Genomic DNA, 20,945 nt, shown 5'->3' on the forward strand with positions numbered 1-20,945 from the left:
ATGAAAATATACAAAACATGGTATAAGAACATACACATACACTGTATGGGATTTGTCCCAGTAGAAAATACAAAATAGAAATACAAATCTAACTTAATGTCAGCTTCTTCATTCTACCCCTTTCTCTTTTTGTCTCTTCTTTCTCTCGCTCCCTAACAGCTCAAAGTTTTATTTTGCAATACTGCAGACATGAAGTTGAATGAGACTGAATTTCTTATGCAGTCAGAGTTGACTCCATCCCAAAATATACAACCATCTCCTTGGTTTCACTGGCATGCCACAAGTGGCACTCAGTGGCCTACCCCTGTCTTCACATTAAAATGCATGTATTTGAGCCCTACCTGACTGATTGGATCCATGCATGTTCTCCTCATGTCCCTCTAGTGTACCAGTGGCCACTGTCCATAGACTTGCAGGTTTAAGTAAGAATCTAGAATCTAGGGCATGACAGTGGTTGGTATGTCTGTCATGGGCAAATCCCATGCCTGCTGTTAAGTAGGGTGTACACAGCTAGGGGTCATACAATTCTATTTTTAATTCCATTTTGCTGCCAGGTCGATTATTGTCACTGGTTGAGCTAGTATCACTGTGGCACTACTTTTCCCCAGTATTGTGAGTGCTAATCTTCAAGATTACCATTAGCTAATGCTAATGCTAAAGTATGAGCATGGTAAGATAGTATTACTTCCCATTCAAATCATTTCAGCCTGTTGTGCCTGGCAGAGGCAAAGACAGATTACAGCTAGTGACAAGAATACACACACACACACACTGGGTTAATTTCAAGTCACTTTTTGCAATGATCTTGTTTTACAGAATGCTGTCTCGGTCCAACTGCTAAACCAGAACAGGAAGGTTGCATACACATTAGTAGAGAGGGGAACCTGGAGTATACCATTTGTAAGATGAATTGGAGGGGAAATTTTGTTTGGAGGCAGAAATGTTTTTATTTGGGCCACAATAACGATGCGAAAAGGACATTTCTGTCAGGATAGTTTGTGAAATGTTGTTATATATATGCACAGAAGAATTCACCTGTTAGTATGGCATCTGTTGAGTTGATTGATTTCTAAGCACTGTGATTTGACCCGTGGGCAGGGCTTCCAGTATGCATTCAGGGTAATTGCAGTCCTTCTAGAGAATGCAGATTGTGTCTGGTAATGGCAAGTGCCAAAGCCCTATGGACAGGGCCTAGCGTTGGTTATTTCTGTTTGTTTCATTTGAGTTATGATATTGTGCAGAGTTTTGTGTTTCATTTTATTTATTTGCCTTTTTTTCTATAACTCACATTTGCACACCTGCACTTTGCACCTGACTGGTGATGTTAGTAAACACAGCACCAGGGGAAGAATTTTGAGTCAGTGCATCCTTCTTCTGCCACTGGGTCAATTCTTACACTGTCCACAAGTTTTAGCTGTGATAGGTTTGCAACCCTGCCACTGTCCTGATATAGTAAGATAACAGCAAAGAGTAAAGTGCAAATAATTAACAGAATAGAGTAAAAGAGTAAAATAAGTTTAATAAATGAGCAGGCTCAACATTTATGTTCACCTTATTGCACATTGGAGACAATGAAATCACACAGTATAGTTTACATTTTTTGCACAAGAGTGGATTTGTCAGTTTTGGTGTGAATGGCCTGTTGCAGTGTTGATTGTAAAGTCTGACAGTAGCAGGAAGGATGGACCTTCACTATCTCTGCCTCACACACCATGGCAGCCTGTCACTAAAGTAGCTGCTCACTGCAGAGTATCCTGCATTGAGTGGGACATGATGTTATTTTAGCTTCTTTCTCCTACCACCTCCACTGAGTCAAGGGGGCATCCCAGAACAGAACTCTCCTTCGTAACCAGTCTGCTAAGTTCATTCCTCTCTGCAGCAAAGATGCTGTTGTCCCAGCAGACCACTTCAGAGAAGATGGCTGGTGCCGCCAGAAGATCAACAAGACTGTCCCCTGCACTCAAAAAGACCCGAGTCAGCTCTGTCCTTTCTTATATGATACATTTGTATTCTCAGATGAGTCTAGCTTGATTTTTCCTCCTCAATGTCCATTCCAGGGATGTTCATTGACATAGTGGAGTGTTTGCACCTGCGGAAGTCCACACCAGTTCTTTGGTTTTCTCTGGAGAAGGCTCTGCCGGCTGTAGCATGTTGGCTTTGCTCTAAGCCTGGATACATCTGAGTGGATAGGATAGATGTGTATAGAAAATGGATGAGATGTGTATAGAAAATGGATAAGAGATGTATTCATTAACATTTATTATGTTTAATCTGTGTCTCAGGTGGAACCTAACCCAAAGCGCCTCAGTGCTGTTGAGAGACTAGAAGCTGACAAAGCCAAGTATGTCAAGAGCCAGGAAGTTATCAACGCCAAGCAGGAGCCAATCAAACCACCTGTGCTGGCGAAGCCTCCTGTCGGCCACACCCTCCTGTCCAAGAGAGGCTCTGGGATTGGTGGTGGAGGAAATGGAGGCGGGATACCATTTAAAGCATCCAATAACAATGCCAAGTCAGACACATGTGCAACAGGCAGCGGCAGCAGCAAACGGGAGAATTTAAACCTGGAGATCCTAAAGAATCTGCTAAACTCATCATCCTCTTCAGGAGCGGGATCTGAAGGACTAGGAAGTGGTGCTAAGAGTGCCGTGCTGATGAGGTCATCAGGGGGAATGGCCAGGAGTTGGACACCATCAGGGTAAACTCATATGCCTTTAACATTTAAGCAATGATTCAGTTCGATTCAGTTTCATTTATATTGCGCCAAATCACAACAGAAGTTATCTCAAGGCACTTTTCATATAGGGCAGGTCTAGACCATACTCTTTAGATTATTATATTTACAGAGAGAGACCCAACAGTTCCCACCATGAGCAGCACTAGGTGACAGTAGAGAGGAAAAACTTCCTTTTAAGAGGCAGAAACCTTGAGCAGAACCAGACTCAGGGTGGGCGGCCATCTGGGGTGAGAAAGAGAGTGGGGTGGGGGGGGGGTAATAGCTACAGTAGCTACAATAGATTCCCTGTAAAAATGTAAAGTGGTCAATAATCAATAATACAAAAGCAGTAATAATAGTTATGACAATTAAAGTCATAAATGCAATGGTAACACTAATAAAAGAAGCAATATGAATAATTTCTAAATATAACAGCAGGTGTTGAGTGGGGTTGTAGGAGCAGCAGGAGGCTTGTCATCACAAATGAGATTCTACAGCTCCTTATTCTACTGCAGAAAGTAACAGAAGAGAAGAGAGAGAACAAGAGCACAAAACTACGTGAGAGGGAAGATATCGAGTTACTAACATGTATTCATGGGATATGAATCCATACCGAGAGAGAGAGAGAGAGAGAAGCTCAGTGCATCATGGAAAATCCCCCAGCAGTCTAGGCTAAGGGATTATGACCCGTTTTTTTTGTTCAAGCACACATACTGCACATTGGTCACCTAGACCAATGGTTCCCAACCTTTTTTTCTCGAAGCCCCCCCCAGTGTGTCCAAGACAAGCCAGGCTGCCCCAGCCCCAACCCCTGCCCACAAACACACCAGAAGAATAAAAAGAATAATTACAAACTTTTAATTTCAAAAAATAAATTTACAATAAATAAATGTTTAGCTCTCACAACTCTTATTGTGAGAGCTAAACATTAAACTTAAACAGTTTTCCATTAACAACCTAACAGTGGGTACACACACCTTCTTCCATAAGGAATAAAGATATATTTTCAGAGATGTATCAGCACCTAGGCCAATACATACAGCTCTGTCAAAGATCTCCTTCAGACAATTAACTAAAATGGGAAATCTGTTGCATATTGACATGCTCGTTATGTCAACACAGGTTCTGACACAGCTATACACCTGTTTATCTGCAATCATTACAATAACTACAAACAGTTATAGCAATAAACAAATTAGTCCTTGGGTTTTTACTCTGTGCCAGTCTGTTCATTCATAAACTAATGACCACCTTGGGCTTGCATACCTCTGACCAGGGATGCGATGTCAGGTGTGATGGTTGTGACAGCCAGTCTAAAGTCCTGGTGGACATTGAGCCTGTTTTGGGCTTTTGTTTTTATTGTTACAAGGGCACTGAAGGCTGTCTCAGAGTACGTAGTGCTGAACAGGAAAATAACCGCTGTTACTGCATGTTTGGCCAGTCTGGGAGCGACAGTGCGTCCTTTGACAAAACTTTTTGAATCAGTTTTCCTGGAAATATTTGTTTTGACACAGAATCAGCTTGAAGGTCACAAAGCTCATATTCACAGCCAAGGTATTCCACATCCTTGAGGGTGGAAATGTAAGGGTCCATCACCCACACTTCCTTTGATAAATACTCCTCGATGTCGGCAAAGCAGCTCTTAATCTCCTGACGCAGCAGGTTCATGTGCTGCGTAAACTCAGTGTGTAAAGACACATGCACAGTGCCATCAGACTGCTTCAGTAGCAGTGGAAAATGTTGTAACTCCCCTTTTGACATTTTTGCAACTCTGTACTCCAGTTTACGCACATTAGCGTCCAGAGTGTCACCACATGACGTTTGATTTAGGTCCCTGCATCCGCTTGCTCGTCTCATTGTAGAGCATGAATGTGTCCTCCAGGTACACAAGAATTCTTGTGTTTTTGCAAGACAACCACCATACCTCCGTGCATAGCAGTAATGTTTTTGGTGTGCTTCATCATAGCGCAGCTGGGCAAAAAGTCTCTTGTTAGAAGGGCAAGCTTTAATGAAGTTTACAACTTTAACAACAGTTGATAGGGTGTTATTGAGGTCTTCTGAAAGTTTTTTTACTGGCCAATGCTTGGCGATGTAGCATGTAGCAGGTATCAGGGACCTTTTCCTTCAAGCGGCTGTTAAATCCCTTGTTTTTGCCCATCATCGCTGCTGCCCTGTCAGTGCAACATGCAACTAGGTTTTCATAGAGCAGATTGTTGGATGAGACATAGGAGTCCACAGTCAAAAGTATATCCTGGCCTGTTGTTGCTAGATTTGTAGACATGTATTGTCTTGTTTCAAGTCATCACCATCAATATACTGCACATAAACGGTGAGCAATTTAATATCCACAAATATAGTTTTGATAACCTCACAACCTCAGAGCAGACAAAGCTCTGTGCATCTCCTGTGATCTCTTGTGCCCCCCTGAATATCATGGTCTAGGTCCATGGTTCCCAATGGACCTAGACCATGATATTCTCGCATTTAGGGTTCAGGTTTTCCCAGGAAAACTGGGAGTTCTAGTCATTAACTAAAATGGGTTTAAAAGACAAAAATTGTGGATCATAATAATGATAGTAATATATTGTGTAATATTATTTTTAGTAATGCAGTGAACGCTGTACAAAAGAAGTCATAAAATTCTGCCCTGTAAAAAAAATAAATAAAAGGAACAACAAAGCAGTAAAAAAAATTGTAAAGTTGCCTGTACTCTGCACAAAGCAGCATCACTTGTCCTTACAGCCACAACAATAAAAGTTAGTTAGTTAGTAGGGGGTGGATTTTGTCCAACCTTGACTGTCTGTGTGGGTGATTTCAGAGCTGACTGCTTAAAATTTTCCTCAGCAGTAGTAGTAGAGTTGTAAGAGCACTGACAGTGTCAGTAGTCGTGGGGTGCCCATGTGTATTTTTTGAATTTGTGAACAGCATGTCCAAGCTAAAAAGCTATTAAGCTGCTTCTTATGTTAGCAAGTAAGCAAGTGTAGGGAAGTACAGTTTTTGGGTTCAGCCTATGTTCCTTGTCCACACTCTCCAAATCAGCCATAATTCCAAACCAGTCGTAGTCTGCCTACCTCATTCTACTGCAATACATTTATATAATTTTCTGTTTTCTACTCCTAGGATGCCATTAACATACCGATCTACAATGACGCTTAATGAGCAACCACCAGACTCCGCTCCTAGTCCAAGCACCTCACACTCCCTCCGATCCTTCTCCCATTCCCTGAAGGTCCCTCCAATCAGCAGTGGAGGACGTCGCAGTCCACATCAGGGAGGAAACCTCAACCTCAGTAGGCGAGTCCTGGATGAGAGAGGTGAAGGAGGGGTTATTGATCGCTCTCACTCCCCACTACCACCTCTGCTCACTTCCCACTCCTCCTCCGACCTCCTGCGACTGTGCAATGGCAAACCACTCCGCACAGCCCGATCCAGCAGCTCCTCAGCTCCACCCCTCCCTCCAAAACCCAACCCTGCCTCCCTCCCTCCTCCAGCACTGTCCTTATCATTGCCTCCTCCTCGTCCAACTCCATCTCCCTCACCCTGTGACAACACCACTCCTCAATCAATACCTTGTGATTTCGGAGATCCTTCCAATACTTCAGCTGATCCCAACCTAGAGCTTGAATTAGGTTCATCTGTGGCTCGTCGCTCCTCCCTACATAGATCCAAATCAGACCTGTCAGACCGGTACGCCCGTGCCGGAGCTGACGTGGAACGTTTTTTTAACTACTGTGGCCTTGACCCCGAGGAGCTGGAGGCAGTCGGTCCGGAGAACTTTGCACGAGCCAACTCAGACATCGTCAGCCTGAACTTCCGATCAGCTTCTATGATCTCCTCCGACTGTGATCGATCACGGCATTCCTCCAATGATGGGCTGTCAGATGGGGATGAGGGTGAGGATGAGGAGGAGGAGGCTGGGGAGCGTGTTCCATATGGCATCTCAGCTGTGGAGCGAAATGCAAGAGTCATTAAGTGGCTGTACAGCATCAAACAAGCAAAAGAGACACAAAAAGTGTCACATGTTTAGGAAAAGCACTACACACAAACTGCTCCATGTTTTAGAATTGATAGATGAACCAGAGTTTCTCGAGGCTGTGATCCTGGAGCTGAACTGAAAATTTGTGAAAATGAATAGATGGATGAATGAATGGATGGAAGGGAAAGTCTGACAGGTCTAACAAACTAGGTGAAAAAACAAACAAATGTTTGTTTAGAAATTAATGAAGATATGAGGAAATGGACTTAATCCTCTTTGGTCTAGAATAACATGAACACTAACAACAGAAAAGAAAGAAATGTAATGGATTGATATGAACAAAATGTTCAGTCTGGAGAAACAAATAAAGACAGGACACGTATGTAAACTAACTGTTTCTCTATGGACATGGCGTAAACTGACAGACATACTCTGACAGTTTGCAAAATGCACTACAGCTGTTCAAGGACCCATAAAGTGACGGCCTCATTTACAAAGGATTACAGGCCTTTCTCACAGAATACATTTTGACTTGTCAGACAGGTTTAAATAACTTTCTGTTAAGGTGTAGCCTGGTTTCAAGACCTCTGAATCTTTGCCTGTATCTGATCTGTGCAGCAAATTAAACAGGCCTGTTTCTTTTCTCATTCACAACTGTTTCCCCAGTAGGAGAAACAGTAGGAGAAACAGTTGTCCAGTTAATATATTTGAAGTGGAATTATGAATAAGGATGTCATCTTCCTACATACAGTGCCCTCAGAAAGTGTTCAATCCCCTTCACCTGTTGCACATTTTTTAAATTAATAATTACAAAGTGAAAACTGTTATGAGGAATTTTTGCAAATTAAAAATCAAAAACTGAAAGCTCTCATTTACAAAAGTATACAGACTCTTAATTCAGTCCTTTGTAGAAGCTGCTTACTGACCAAGGCCCTTCTTGCTTGGTTACTCAATTTGACAGGATAGTCACCAATAGGAAGAGTCCTTGTGGTTCCAAAGTTCTTCCATTTCCCAGTTATATAGAGATTACATATATAGAGATTACACTTCACTAGGTGCGCCAGGAAAAAAAAACAAATTTAACAAACTTAAAGACACAGGTAAAAGACATCTCACATGTGTGTCTCAGAGTCAGTGTGGATTGAATGTAATAATAGAGTAGTGTAATAGATCAGAGTAATGGTGCAATTACTCTGCTCTAGTACAAGGCAGTTGTACATTCGTTAGACCATGAAATAGAGCCACCATTGACATTAGTAGTTCCACCAGTGCTTTTCCTGCAATGACAACTCAAAATGTCCAGTTTGAAAAATGATTCTGTAATAGTCAATATGTGATCACAGTGTTTTTGTCTCTGTTTAAACAAACTTTGGAAAGGTCCTCACATCTTGCTAAACAGATACTGAACTCTATCTGTCAAGAACTAGAAATCACTTTGGAAAGTCAGTGATGCTGTTACAGTGTGTGACCATAATGAGTCCAGCTCAGTGAAGCTACTTGATATTCATTATAGGTGACATTTAATTGAATAATTGATCAATTCAGCACTTACTTAGGTCACAAAGACTCATTTGATTATTAATGAATCAAGTAGTTTACTATGACACTGCAAAATGTTGAGAAACTCATTAAACATATGGTAGTAAGCTAGCTGACATTAAATTTTAGCTCCTGTTAAGCTAGATATTGTAATTAAGTGAAGGCCTGAGTCACTGAGTGACAAAGGAAACAGAGGACATTGACACTGAGTGGTATGGACAGATAAACAGATAATATAAAATATAGTCTCTCAAGCCTATTTACCCATACAGCATTAAGGTTACACTATTATATCTTTACGCTGGTAGGCCTGTGTGGGCCTTTATTAACAAATGTCGCATCAACCTGTTCATGTCAACCAACAAAACATTGCATTGGAGAGTTTTAGTGTCCTGTGATGGGACATGGTTATTCAAAGCCTGTTCTACACTGATGAGAAATTTGGTCAAATGGTTAAATGTACTAAATATTGTATAAGGTTTAATGGATCACTACTCGCACAACTGTATTTTATTATTTAACTTCAGTCCATCAACTCCATCTAAACGATTAAGTGTCTGTGGTACAAACCACAGGATTCTGTGATAGTAGATGTGTGATTTTAGCATGAATTTTAAAGATAAACTACTATTAAATGTATATGATCCATTAGCCTCTTTAACAAGTCTGCATGGTGGACTTTATATGAGATGTCTATCACTTTACACATTCAACATTTGGATTGGCCCCCTTCGTCCTGTTACATTTGCCATAATACGTGATTTTCATTTAAGGTTCAGCAGTTGTATTGATATTATACAGTTGCCATTTGAAAGACAGTAATTTTCATCTTGCAAGAGTCATGATTTTAATTGCAGTATTAATTATTATCATCAATCATAATTAATGATTTAACAAGCTATAAAAACTCTGTTTAAAACTGTTGATGACAGGTTTATTCTGCAGGAACTAATGAACTTTAGTTCTGTGAGTTTACCAAAGTGCTAAATGAAACTCATGGCTGTTGTCTGATCATTCTGCTCTCTGCATGCTATTTTGTGTATGTAAGAAGGTGTCCTTGATTAAGATGCAACAGTCTTTATGATTTTTATGTGTGGTCGACTATGTCTTAACATTCTTCAAAAAGCCAACACTCCACAAGAGTATGAGTTTTCCAACAAATGATCTAGGTGATGGCATCATGTAATTTTCAGACAAATTGAAGTTGGGTTGTCAAGTGGAGTTGCATCTTTATTTCATGGGTCCACTTGTGGTGATGGTAAATTACCAGTCTCTCAGAACTCACAGAAACGGGTAATTCATTCCATAAAGCTTGTACACATATTACATATCCCATCATTTCTTCACTTATTAGGTAGTGAAATGTCATACCTACATGCACAAGCAAATCTGCAAAACAGTTCAAAAGTTAAAGAGTTAAAGAAGAGTATGTCCCACAAGTGATGACCTTTACAAGGATAGCTACCCTCAACAAAGATGATCATTGGCCGTCTTGGGTAAAATGAATAATGCCACAAGCATTTTCTAGCAATAATGTTGCAGGACACCAAACCTCTCCTTTCAAAATAACATTCAAATTAACATCAGTAATTATGACCACCAGGCACTATACACTTACCTTGGAAGCAATACAAGTTAAGCTGTCTGTTCACTATTACAGGATGTATTGGAGTACAGGATAGTGTAGGAGGGTGGAAGGGAGACTGTGGTTGTGTTATTTGTCAGTGTTCTCTCCAAATGCATTTTAAGGTTTTTATAGTTGCTTGTACTGTAGATCACATCCTGCAAACACACACACGCAGAAGGAACTCCAGCAGAGCTTCTGCATTATGTCAAAGAACACTGTAGGCTGCATTCATCATGAACACCTTGTTGATGTCATCACCTCTGCTTTCTCTGAAAATCTGAGTCCTCAAAGCCAGCCACAGGAAGAAACCTGTTGCTTTAAAAGTCCTTATGTGTTCTCTGATAATTAAGGGGGTTGGATTACCTAGTACACCTCCACCCTCACTCTTGTTATTTGTTTAGGTGTTTGCAAGTCGCTGACATGTCTTAAGGCCCAAAGCCATATTGGTATGAATGCAGTGCCGAAGTCAGCATCTACCAGTTGTCATTGTGTCTGTCTACCCTGCCTTCTCCCTTCACTTCACTTCCAACAACAGCAACACCCTGCAGGGCTAATATGTTGTCTCAGACAAAACATATGGAAACACCAACATTTGAGGCAGCTGTGGTCTCTCTGATGTTGACAGGTATATAACTCGGAATACATATATTGATGACATCATGTGTAGGACAGAGCGGGATACGTCACATTTTAGTTGAATTTATTTCCTCAAATTTAAGCTAGCTGTTTTAACACCTCTAGCACACATTTGCAGAAAGTTATCCAATTTTAATGCAAACAAGCCACATTGACGATTCTGGTTGCTCAAACCACTTCAGGACATTGTGTGAGACTTTCTAACGGATGTTGAAAATGTGTAAATGCATCTGTCTCTCCAAGAGGCATACATTATTTTCACTGATGCCCAAATGTTACCATGGTAGTAAGCATTCTTTGGAAATAAACACATATAGAGTCTTCCCGTGATGGATGGTTGTCAGTTGCCAAGCAAAAGTGTTGTTACTCAGCTGCTACATTGTACAAATTAATCATCTTCTTATAAAAGTGTACATATGGTCTATATATAAACAACTTTGTTTTATTGGTGCTGACATAATGAAACACCCAAACTTCACTATCCCGTACAGGAATAAATACCTTTTAAGGTGACCATATGAACAGAAAGGTCTCATGCTTTAGCCACTAAAGAAACTCAATATCCAGTAGCTTTTAGGCCAATTTAGCTCAGTCAGAATTTTGCTAAGCAATTCCTTAGTATGTCATGGGATTTTAGTCTTTGGTCATGCAGCAAATTTATTGTACAAGTATTTGATGTACTGAAGCTATGGTCATTAACCATTTTTGTTGGAAAAATGCTCCTAAGTACAAGTAGACACCCTGTAGCTGGTTCCATTTAGTGCTGGTATGTTCAAGTGTTTTTAACTCTTGGAAGGTACTGGGTGCTGACCTCTAAATTATATATATTTAAGAATATCAAGTTTCCCAGTTTTATTATGGGCCTTTCAGGCCACAAAACTACAGGACTAACATGGTGTATCGGTAATGACTATAAGGAAAACAAAATAATTATCTCCAAAACTACATAAAACTGTTAACAGTGAAAAAACCAGGGGAGTATACATGAACAAAAGCAGCAAAACACACATTAAATGTTCAGTATTTCACCTGTATATTGACGCAGACTTCCTTATAGTATTTCCTTTAACACACAGTCTGCATCATAAATGACCATGTTTGCCATGTTACAAACCAGCTGTTACATTGCTTGCCCCCCAGAGTACCTGAACTTGGATTTACCACCATCTCCTGTGCAGAGCTGACCTCTTAGTTAATGAACTCATCCCCATAGCAGAGAGACCACAGTGAAACAAAAGCAGAACCCTACAATGGTTGCACATTTAGTTACAGGTCAGTTACAAGTTCCTGGAGTGTAAAAGGTTTAGATTTGTACAACTCATCACATCTCTCTCTCTGTTATAGCAGATTTTTTTCACTGCCTTTGAATAGTGGTCTGAAGCATACTTCAATTTTCGTTGGTCACTGTAATTATTTGTCCTGCACATGCTAACACTGAAGTTATCCCTTACTACTGTGACTACTACCATGTCAAAATGTTTCCTAAACCTCAGCTGAAGTTAATATGATGTTTTAGCAATCTGTGTTCACCAAGTCACTGTGAGAATCATTGTCTGGGAAGCGGTATGTAGGTTTGTTTAACAAGCAAACACTGTCAATTGAAACACAAAGGGAAGATGCTCACTTGAAAGGTCTATCCCAGGCTGTTAAAGCCTCTGATTAACTTCATCCACAACAACAGTGTAGTAACGCTACTGAGGTTATAATTTCATGGCCAGTAATGACAGGAAGAATAAACTCTGTGACCACTAAATAGTAAACTTACATACATAACATACATATGGGCATGTGAATACTGTATCCAGACACACCTAATAGAATACTCAAGTGCAGTCTTAATTAGAGAGGCACATAAGTCTTCAAATGTCTAGAATGCACTGGGATCATGACCCACCACCAGCGCTCACAAACAAGTAGAGAAATGACATGTTATAGCAAAACTGCATTGTTGGAATTGTAGGAAATTTCAGTTTTCTTCTTACAGTGGAAGTGAAGGTAAGCCTTCTGGGAGAAAGACCTTGCCCTGTCTCCTCGCTCTGAACTCAGGGCTGAACTAGCATGTTCCTGTTGAACACCCTGACCTGTCACCCCAGTCCCTACAACCAGACCCCAGGAAACCCTGCTGCTTCTCACTGTCAGCATTAGTGAAGACAATATTGTATTGTTCTGGCAGCATCATCATGTTTCAGTGTCACTTCTGTCTACATGGTGTGTGTGTTCTTTTTCATCTTGGATTGACAGATAGAGTTCTTCTGTGGTACTTGCTTTGTTTTACTTTTTCTTCTATGTGTAAATGCTGTAAGAAATGTATATATTTGATTTAAAAAGCAATGTGTTTGATTTTTTTTTTGTTTTGTTTTGTTTATGTGTAACAAAAGGTTCTGAACAAAAATCAGCTTTTGCTCTCCATTCAGTACAGAACTGTCTGATCAAACTGGGCAGGATTGTTTCAGAGACTTAGTGTTTACTGTGTTTTTTGGTGTGGAAACTTTTTCATTTTGATTGATTGAAAAAAAACATGTTAATGTTTAGTTTCTTTTGCATTATTTCAATAAATGTCTTTGTTTGCAATTTCTTGCCACTGAAGTTTTTAAAGTGAAACTGACCAGCAGCCATTGTGACCACTAAAGGTGTTGAATGACAACGTGATAAGTGCAGTTCTGCTACATTACACAGTTGCCATCACAGATCTGGTTGATTCAACAGTGAGTTTTACCCTAAGCTGCCAAACTAAATGTCATATCAGCATTATCCCCTCAACTGATGGTCCAAACACTATAAATGGACAAAAAACAGCTTTTGTCCATCAAAATTATTTAGCCTGCATATATTCTGTGTGCATTATCAAAAATCACTACATCAGTAAATGCCAAGTCCACAAGTCTATAACATTTGGACATTTGGATTCAGGCACAGCTGGGGCTTAAGGTTGTGGAATGGTTATGGATTGAAGGATCTTGTGATGCACTCTGGCACAAAGAGAACTGTTACTGTAGTTTTACAGCTGCCTGTGTGCAGGGTTTCTACTGGTTGTTTCCCCCAATTTTAAAATTCATAATGTTTGAAAGTATACCACATTTGACTACCATGAAGTAGTAGTAATATGCTAATTTTAGTTCTTTCACAGCCAATTCAAAGTATCCTGTTAACAAATTAACAACAAGTTTATGCCTGTCTGTCTCCACAGTGAAATGTCTGTCGATCAAATCATAACTACTCATAAAAGCTAAACAACAAATCCAAAGATAGACTGATGAAGTGAATGACAGACTCCAACCTATATGAAGTAGCTCTTCCCTTAGGTTTGAGGGCAGCAAATATTATCCATTTTCTTAATGGATAATGGAATGAATGGAAGTTTTATAAATGTCTATCTGTGAAATATTCCTCATAACCAACTCTTACGGCGTATTTTTTTTTCAGCATGCTTCTCCTTTAGTTTCTGTGTAGAGGGGCAGTTAATGAGTCAATTTTTCACATTTATGTTGTTGGTCCAAACATCAGTAAAGTCTTTGGCCTGTTTGATATTTCTTAAGTGATTACATCATCCACATTGGAAGTATCCTTGGAGTTGATGTCTTCAAAGCACTCTTAGTGGCAGGGTCACACTGGCAGTTCATATTTATTTATTTTATCTTAATTTGTGAAACATCAGCATCAAAACAAGTAACAGGGCTTCTCACAAACAGTAGGGTTTTTTCATCTTTTTTGCAATAAATTAGATCTGTTAGCTTGCTTGGCTCTAACTGCCACCTCTGTGACAGTACTTGATTTATAATCTCAATTAAAAAAACAAACTTTCATCTGATTTTAAATCATGATCAGTCTTGGCCACATGTTCTTTGGTGCAGGAATTGGTCTTATGGTATGTTGTCTACAAGTTTTCTAGGATTATAGCTATTTCCTGAGTGAGATATTGTGATCAGTCTTATTCTGGGACACCAAAATATAAATATTAGTCACAACATTAAAACCTGTTATCGTTTTTAATGTTGTACCTGAAGATTGGTGGAAAGATTAAAACCTGTATGTGGTTTTGATGTTGTGGCTGATTACTCAATAATGAGCTGCAAGAATGCAGATGTGGTCTGTACATCAGAGTTTAACATGAATTTGTCACAATCCTGTTTTTTGCAAGAACCCCAGTGCAGACTTAAGCACACACTACACAGCCTCTTAAGGTCTAGAGTCCTTAATGACAATTTAGTTTCACAACAAACAGATGAGAGCTTGTCCAGTGGTGAGGGATTATTCAGGGAGGTCTTTAGCTTATGGTATTGACATTGAACATGTTACAGTCTACCCACAGAATCCCGTTCTATCAGATCCCTTTTTAATCACTTTCGAATTCATATTGCTAGATTATGTATTACCAGCCAAAAACATCCTGACTAGAAATATTTCGATAATACAGTAGCTAAATTCAAGAAAATGATTCCCACTAATTTAGGTCCAGTGCCTCATCTTAATTTAGCAGAAGCTACTCCCTCCCAGCTTGATCATCTTGTTGCAGACTCACTACGTACTACTCTATACTCCATCGCCCCCCCTAAAAATGAGAACAATAAAGAGAAAGAGGCAAGCTGCATGGTTCAACTCCCAAACCCGTACACTGAAACAAACAGCACATAGGTTTGAAAGAGTGTGGCGTTCCACCAAACTGGAAGCCTGGCCCAGCCACTTAAAAAAGCCCACTCTAGATCCAGACGTATTAGCCAATTACAGACCAATATCTAACCTCCCCTTTCTTTCCAAAATCCTAGAGAAAGCAGTTGCAAAACAGCTGTGCGACTTTCAACAGAATAATAGTTTATTTGAGGTTTTTCAGTCAGGATTTAGGCTGTATCACAGCACAGAGACAGCACTTGTAAAAGTTACAAACGACCTCCTGATAGCATCAGACAATGGACTTGTTTCTGTACTTGTCTTGTTAGATCTCAGTGCTGCTTCTGATACGATTGACCATCACATCCTTTTACAGAGACTGGAGCACTTTATTGGTATTAAAGGAACTGCACTAAACTGGTTTAAGTTCTATCTATCTGATAGGCTTCAGTTTGTACATGTTAACAACTACTCCTCCATATACACAAAAGTTAGACATGGAGTTCCACAAGGGTCAGTGCTTGGACCAATCCTCTTCACTCTGTATATGCTTTCCTTGGGCAATATTATCAGGAAACACTATAAATTTCCATTGTTATGCAAATGATACACAGCTTTATCTGTCAATGAAGCCTGTCAGCTAGCCAAACTCCAGGCTTGTCTTAGGGACATTAAAACCTGGATGACAAGCGTTGTCATGTCTATGTTTTGAGTCTCTCTGTGGACATTTTGCCCCTCATTGTGTACAATTTTATCCTCTTTGTGGACACTTATTTTCACTTGCCTCTTAGTGTGTAGGTTTCGAGTCTAATGTGTGTTTTTAGTCTGAGTGTCTGTCAACATTATGAGTCTCTGTGGGTATAAAGTGAAAATATCACTCATTTCTAATCTAATAATGTCTTTAGATAATCCAATGTGTCTGAATTATCAACATGATTTACTGTCATGGTTTAATCTTTCTGTAGTTCCTGCAATGCCTTCTAATATTTTTGCATTCTGGTTTTTAATCAACCCCTCTACTTCCTGTTGAACAGACATACTACAGTATGATTCTATAGATACATTTTGATTTATTGCTGGAACCAAATAGCTCCTCTGTTTTAAAGATATTCTTTGTCTTTCCTGTGCTTCACTCATGCCTTCCCAAGAAATATCCTCAGCATCATTCGTTAGGGTTGGTTATTTAGCAGTTATGATAAGTAATTTGAATACACTATGTCCAAAAGAGCAGTCTGGAGAATTTTAGAGAACACTAAGATATCTGAAGAAAAAAGATGATTTTTGGATATATAGTATCTATGGTGAGATGTCAATCCCATGATTGCTTCATGTATTATAGGTTATAGGGAAACCATGGACAGCCTCAGGCATCGCCCTGATGAGGACAAAATAGCCAAAAACGTGGTGAATACTGTATGGTGTTATGGTGAAGAGGTGTGCAGCATGCTTGAAATTTGGTGGAGTTGCACTGAGGTGTGCACTAGTCTGCACGTCACTGTGTGTGCCCTCTCAAAAGAAAAAAACTGAAGATCCAAATGTGAAGCAGAGCTGAGCATGTTGCTAAAACACTGGATATATTTACAGCAGGGGGTAATGAAAAGTGAGTGAATGATGTTAGTGCCTGTGGGAATGGTAGCTGTTATACACTGAATCCATTGGTTGACAATAAAGGAGCATAAAGCAACAGAGCCAGAGGGCTGAGAATATCTTCCTCCTCCTCCTCCTGACTGCAATTCTCAGTGCTCTACAGTGCTGTGGAGCTGCTGTGTGCTGCCATCTGGCGGCGCTCAAGACAAACAACAGGACTACCACTAATGAAGGACAGACTGTTTCAGACTGAGAGGGTGTTCTGAAGCCTCTCAGCGTGAGTCTGATGCACGGGTGTGTAATACATCCATAGTCTGATGTCTGACTGAGCGTTGTAATCAGCAGAAAACGGTACTAATCACGTGATCTCAAGACCCGGAAGAGAAACTGGATCCATGGCCTGCATGTTTTTTTCCCCAACCCGAGGTACGCGAGGACCCGCCCTACTCCTCTGATTGGCTAGTACTCATTACGTTTGTTTTGTTGGTTGGTTAGGTTTTAAAGCACGAGGAATGATGATTGGGTTAGGTTAAGAATATCAGCGTATGCCAATCGGAGGCAGGGTAGAGGCAGGTCCTCGCGAGTGGGAAAAATAAATAACACGGCATGATTCTTTTTTTCCCCCCAAGTAGGAAGCAGGCGAAGTATATACGAGCACCCGCTGGATCTGAACAGGGTTTTTTGTTGGTCCGACTCTTCGATTGTGTGATCCAGGAGAGGACCTGGGGTAAAGCTGGTGGAGAGTAACATCCGTGTCCTCAAAACCATCAGTGGCAGATAAAGAGTATGTGTGACTAATGACTGTATTCTGCTGTATTATTTCCACTTGTCATACGGCAAAAGAAGGCTCGTTTATCACTGAGAAGTTGCTGTGAGATGGTGCCTCGCTGTTTCCATGTCTGATTAAACATTGTGGCGGAAGTAAAGTGTCTTTTAAGAGTCTTGAAAAAATCAGACTGTGGATTTTTTGCGTTTGGCTAACGGGATCCTCTAGCGGAGGTGAGAAGACAGTTGGGGGATGGTCAGACACGTTACAGGATTCCCACAGATACGCACAGTCTACAGATAAACATTCAACCACAACATTAAAACCAGTTGCCGGTTTTTGGCCGCCCTGCTAAGAAGAGAAACACTCTCATCTTCCCCCCTTGCTTGCCTCCTCCTCCTCTCATTGCATCTCCCCTCACTCCTCTCTCCTCATCTCCTTCTCATGTCACCCTGCCTCTGCTTCATTGCCTTTCCTCATCTCCCTGTCTCCTCTCTTCACTCCTCTCTCCTTTCTGGTTCTCATCTCCACACCTTGTCTTCTCTGAATCTGTCTCCTCATCCCCTCTCTTCTCATCTCACTGTACTACATTCAGAGGAAATATTATATTTTTAACCACACTAAACTGGCACAAACTTGGTTTACCCTCCACCATGTTCTTACAGAGATGAGCTTGTGTGTACTGGAGGAGGAGACCTTTCGTCACTGCTGTCGGCTCATTCTGCAGCAGTCAGAGCAGCTGAGAGATGGCTGGAGCTGGGAATCTGTCCAGGTGAGGAGGTCTGGGCTAGTGTAGACAGAGCCTGAGAGCCTGCTGCAGTCTATGACTGTGGTTAATGGGAGTTTGTGCTCTGGTTCAGGGTTCACAGGAGGGCTACCTAAGGAAGACTGCTCTCAGGTCAGCTGTCATTAATTCAAGCCCAGTGGGGGACCAGGTAGAATCCAGTTCAGAGTCAGGGCCCCAAACGTCCTGTCAGTCCTGGCCTGATCTGCAGCAACATAAAAAGGAACAGGTGAATAACTGAACATGCCAACAGTCATCTCATATCAAACGCATATTTTCCAACTGTACCTTTCCTATCACTGAATGTCAGTTATTTATCATTTCCTTTAATCTCCAGTTGTGTAAAAATCAACCTTTAAAAGAAATATTTAATCAATGATCTGCACACACCTCTCTACCTTCAGAAATCAGAAAGTTTCATTTCCTAAATGAAGGATTATTCCAGTCTTCTGATTTGAAGCAGCAACAGATGACAGTACCAGACTGACCTGCTGAACATACTGATCCACTGTCTTCTCTTCCTCCACAGTCTGTTCTTGTTGCCTCAGCTGGTGCTGACAGCATCCAAGGTGACATAGATGATGAAGATGATGATGCAGATGAGGGGGTCTGTACGGTGTCTGAGGGTAGCAGCCAGGTGCTCCAGTATGAGTATCACATCCTGTACTCATGCAGCTACAGTACTCCTGTTCTCTATTTCAGAGCCTTCACTCTGGGTTAGTTACATGTGAAACAGTCCAGTGACACTGACTGTCACATACACACACTGTTACACTGACCATGTGTTTGGGATATGACTATTTACAGATGATATTGTTTGATGTGGATGATGACAGTCTGTGAGACTGTGTTTTACTTAGCCGCCAGTCTGGAACATACTTTCAGACTGTCAGACTGACGTTATACTCAGATGCTCACATTAAATGTTAAGGAAGTAGTTCTGTAAGGAATGAAAAAAGAGGCTTGAAAGAGAAGTTGAAACCTTGCTTACTAACTCACCTTCACGCAGCTAACCACTCATTGTGCAAAGTGGGCGTGATGTCATGGAATACCTCCATGAAAATACCTTAATATCTCTGGACAAGTTGATGAAAACAACAATAGTTTGCTTTTTATTTGAAATGTTTGGAAATGTTCTCAAAATTTGTGTGATATTTGTAGGGGAAACCTGTATATCACACTTTACTTTGAAAACATTTTTATAGATTCTAATATCAGACAAATGATTTCATTGATTTCTTCTGAAGTAAGAGCAGTAGAAGAGGGTCTGTATACCTCTGCATATTTCAGCCATCAGTATGTTATGAGGATGCCCTGTATGATATTTTGCTGCTGCTGCTTTCTCATGTGTCACTGTGTCAGAGGGAGGAGCCTGTCATTACAGGAGGTGTGGAGCTCTGTTCATTCAAACTTCAGTTTTCGACTTCAGAACAGTCCTCTCAATACAATCACTCAGCAGGTAAAACCAGGAAAGATTCGACCATCAGCTTTATTATCATTATCCTCCTCCTTGAAGTTCCACTGAGATTTGGTCTCTGTGCAGGAGCATCCACTGCTGGGTCAGCCTTTTTTTATGCTCCATCCCTGTAGAACAGAGGAGTTCATGAGGCCTGTGCTGCAGGTGGCTCAGGACCATAACAGGTAGGGTCACTGTGGAATTCACTCATTAAAAAAACAGTGGAGGACCACTGACATGAAGTTGATTCATGCTGCTTCATTTCTTTAGTGTTACACTGGACATCAGGCCCTTCAATTAACTATTTGAATTTGTATGTTTAAACAAGTTTTGCACCTAGTTTCACACAACAGACATAATATCAGCATCAGTTTGCTGAGATCACATGCTGCCACTTACCTCATATAGTATTTTTATATACCTGTCATGTTCTTAGTGCTTATTTTCTGTGTTTGTGTGTGTGTCTGTCGCTTTCTGGACAGGCCAGTGAACTACGTGTTGACATGGCTCAGCGTGGTCGGTCCCATGGTGGGTCTGGATGTCCCTCTGAAGTACACTACCTCCCACTACTAGCTCCATCTTGCAGCCTCATTCAGCAGCACCAAACCAGACTGAGCCTGCATGTGCTCTGCTTCTCTCTGTCAGCATTACTGTGGGGTCTCTGCATTCTTGAGTATCAAATAGGCAAATAGGGCAACTGCCCCAGTCCCCAGACCTTCAGAGGACCCATCCATCCATTATCTATACCGCTTATTTGTTAATGGTCACGGGGGCTGGAACCTATCCTAGCTGACCATTGGTGAGAGGCAGGGTACACCCTGGACAGATTGCCAGTCCATCATAGGGCCAACATATATCGACAAACAACTGTTCACACTCACATTCACACCTACAAGCAATTTAGAGTCACCAGTTAACATGCATGTCTTTGGACTGTGGAAGGAAGCTGGAGTACCTGGAGAGAACCCACGCAGGCACAGGGAGAACATGGAAACTCCACACAGAAAAGCCCCAGCACCCGGGGCTCAAACCCAGAACCTTCTTGCGACAGTGCACCACTCTGTGCTGCTCAGAGGATCCAGTTTTTGTTATTTAATTGCAAATGTATTTGACAATAATTGAAAACACAGTAAAAACTGAAATAGTAATAATGGCCTTGCAGAGGTTCAGCATTTTTGCCTGATCTTGAGGCCATGTTTTTCAGAAGGCCCCTGTGTCAAAACCTCATTTTAATTTTATTATTCCTGCCAATAAAA

The 20,945-nt window shown here is 40.9% G+C and overlaps 2 protein-coding genes across 3 annotated transcripts in view; both read left to right on the forward strand.

Moving 5' to 3' along the window:
• LOC108898217 (protein FAM110B) overlaps window positions 1-13,062 on the forward strand; it is a 29,535-nt gene extending 16,473 nt beyond the window's left edge. For both annotated transcript variants that reach the window (XM_018698127.2, XM_051068356.1), the window contains 2 exons: window positions 2,283-2,695; window positions 5,834-13,062. In XM_018698127.2, coding sequence (XP_018553643.1) covers window positions 2,283-2,695; window positions 5,834-6,740 — 1,320 coding nt within the window. In that variant the 3' untranslated portion in view covers window positions 6,741-13,062. The remainder of the gene's footprint in view (window positions 1-2,282; window positions 2,696-5,833) is intronic.
• A 4,131-nt stretch (window positions 13,063-17,193) lies between these two features.
• Window positions 17,194-20,304, forward strand: LOC108898216 (ubiquitin-like-conjugating enzyme ATG10). Its single transcript, XM_018698126.1, is given in 8 exon segments — window positions 17,194-17,467; window positions 18,115-18,221; window positions 18,310-18,462; window positions 18,763-18,949; window positions 19,496-19,498; window positions 19,598-19,692; window positions 19,777-19,874; window positions 20,172-20,304. Coding segments are annotated over 7 exon segments (774 nt in total). The 5' UTR covers window positions 17,194-17,467; window positions 18,115-18,116.
• The last annotated feature ends 641 nt before the right edge of the window (window positions 20,305-20,945 follow it).

The sequence above is a fragment of the Lates calcarifer genome, unplaced genomic scaffold (assembly GCF_001640805.2).
Source record: "Lates calcarifer isolate ASB-BC8 unplaced genomic scaffold, TLL_Latcal_v3 _unitig_4307_quiver_930, whole genome shotgun sequence".
Lineage (NCBI taxonomy): Eukaryota > Metazoa > Chordata > Actinopteri > Centropomidae > Lates > Lates calcarifer.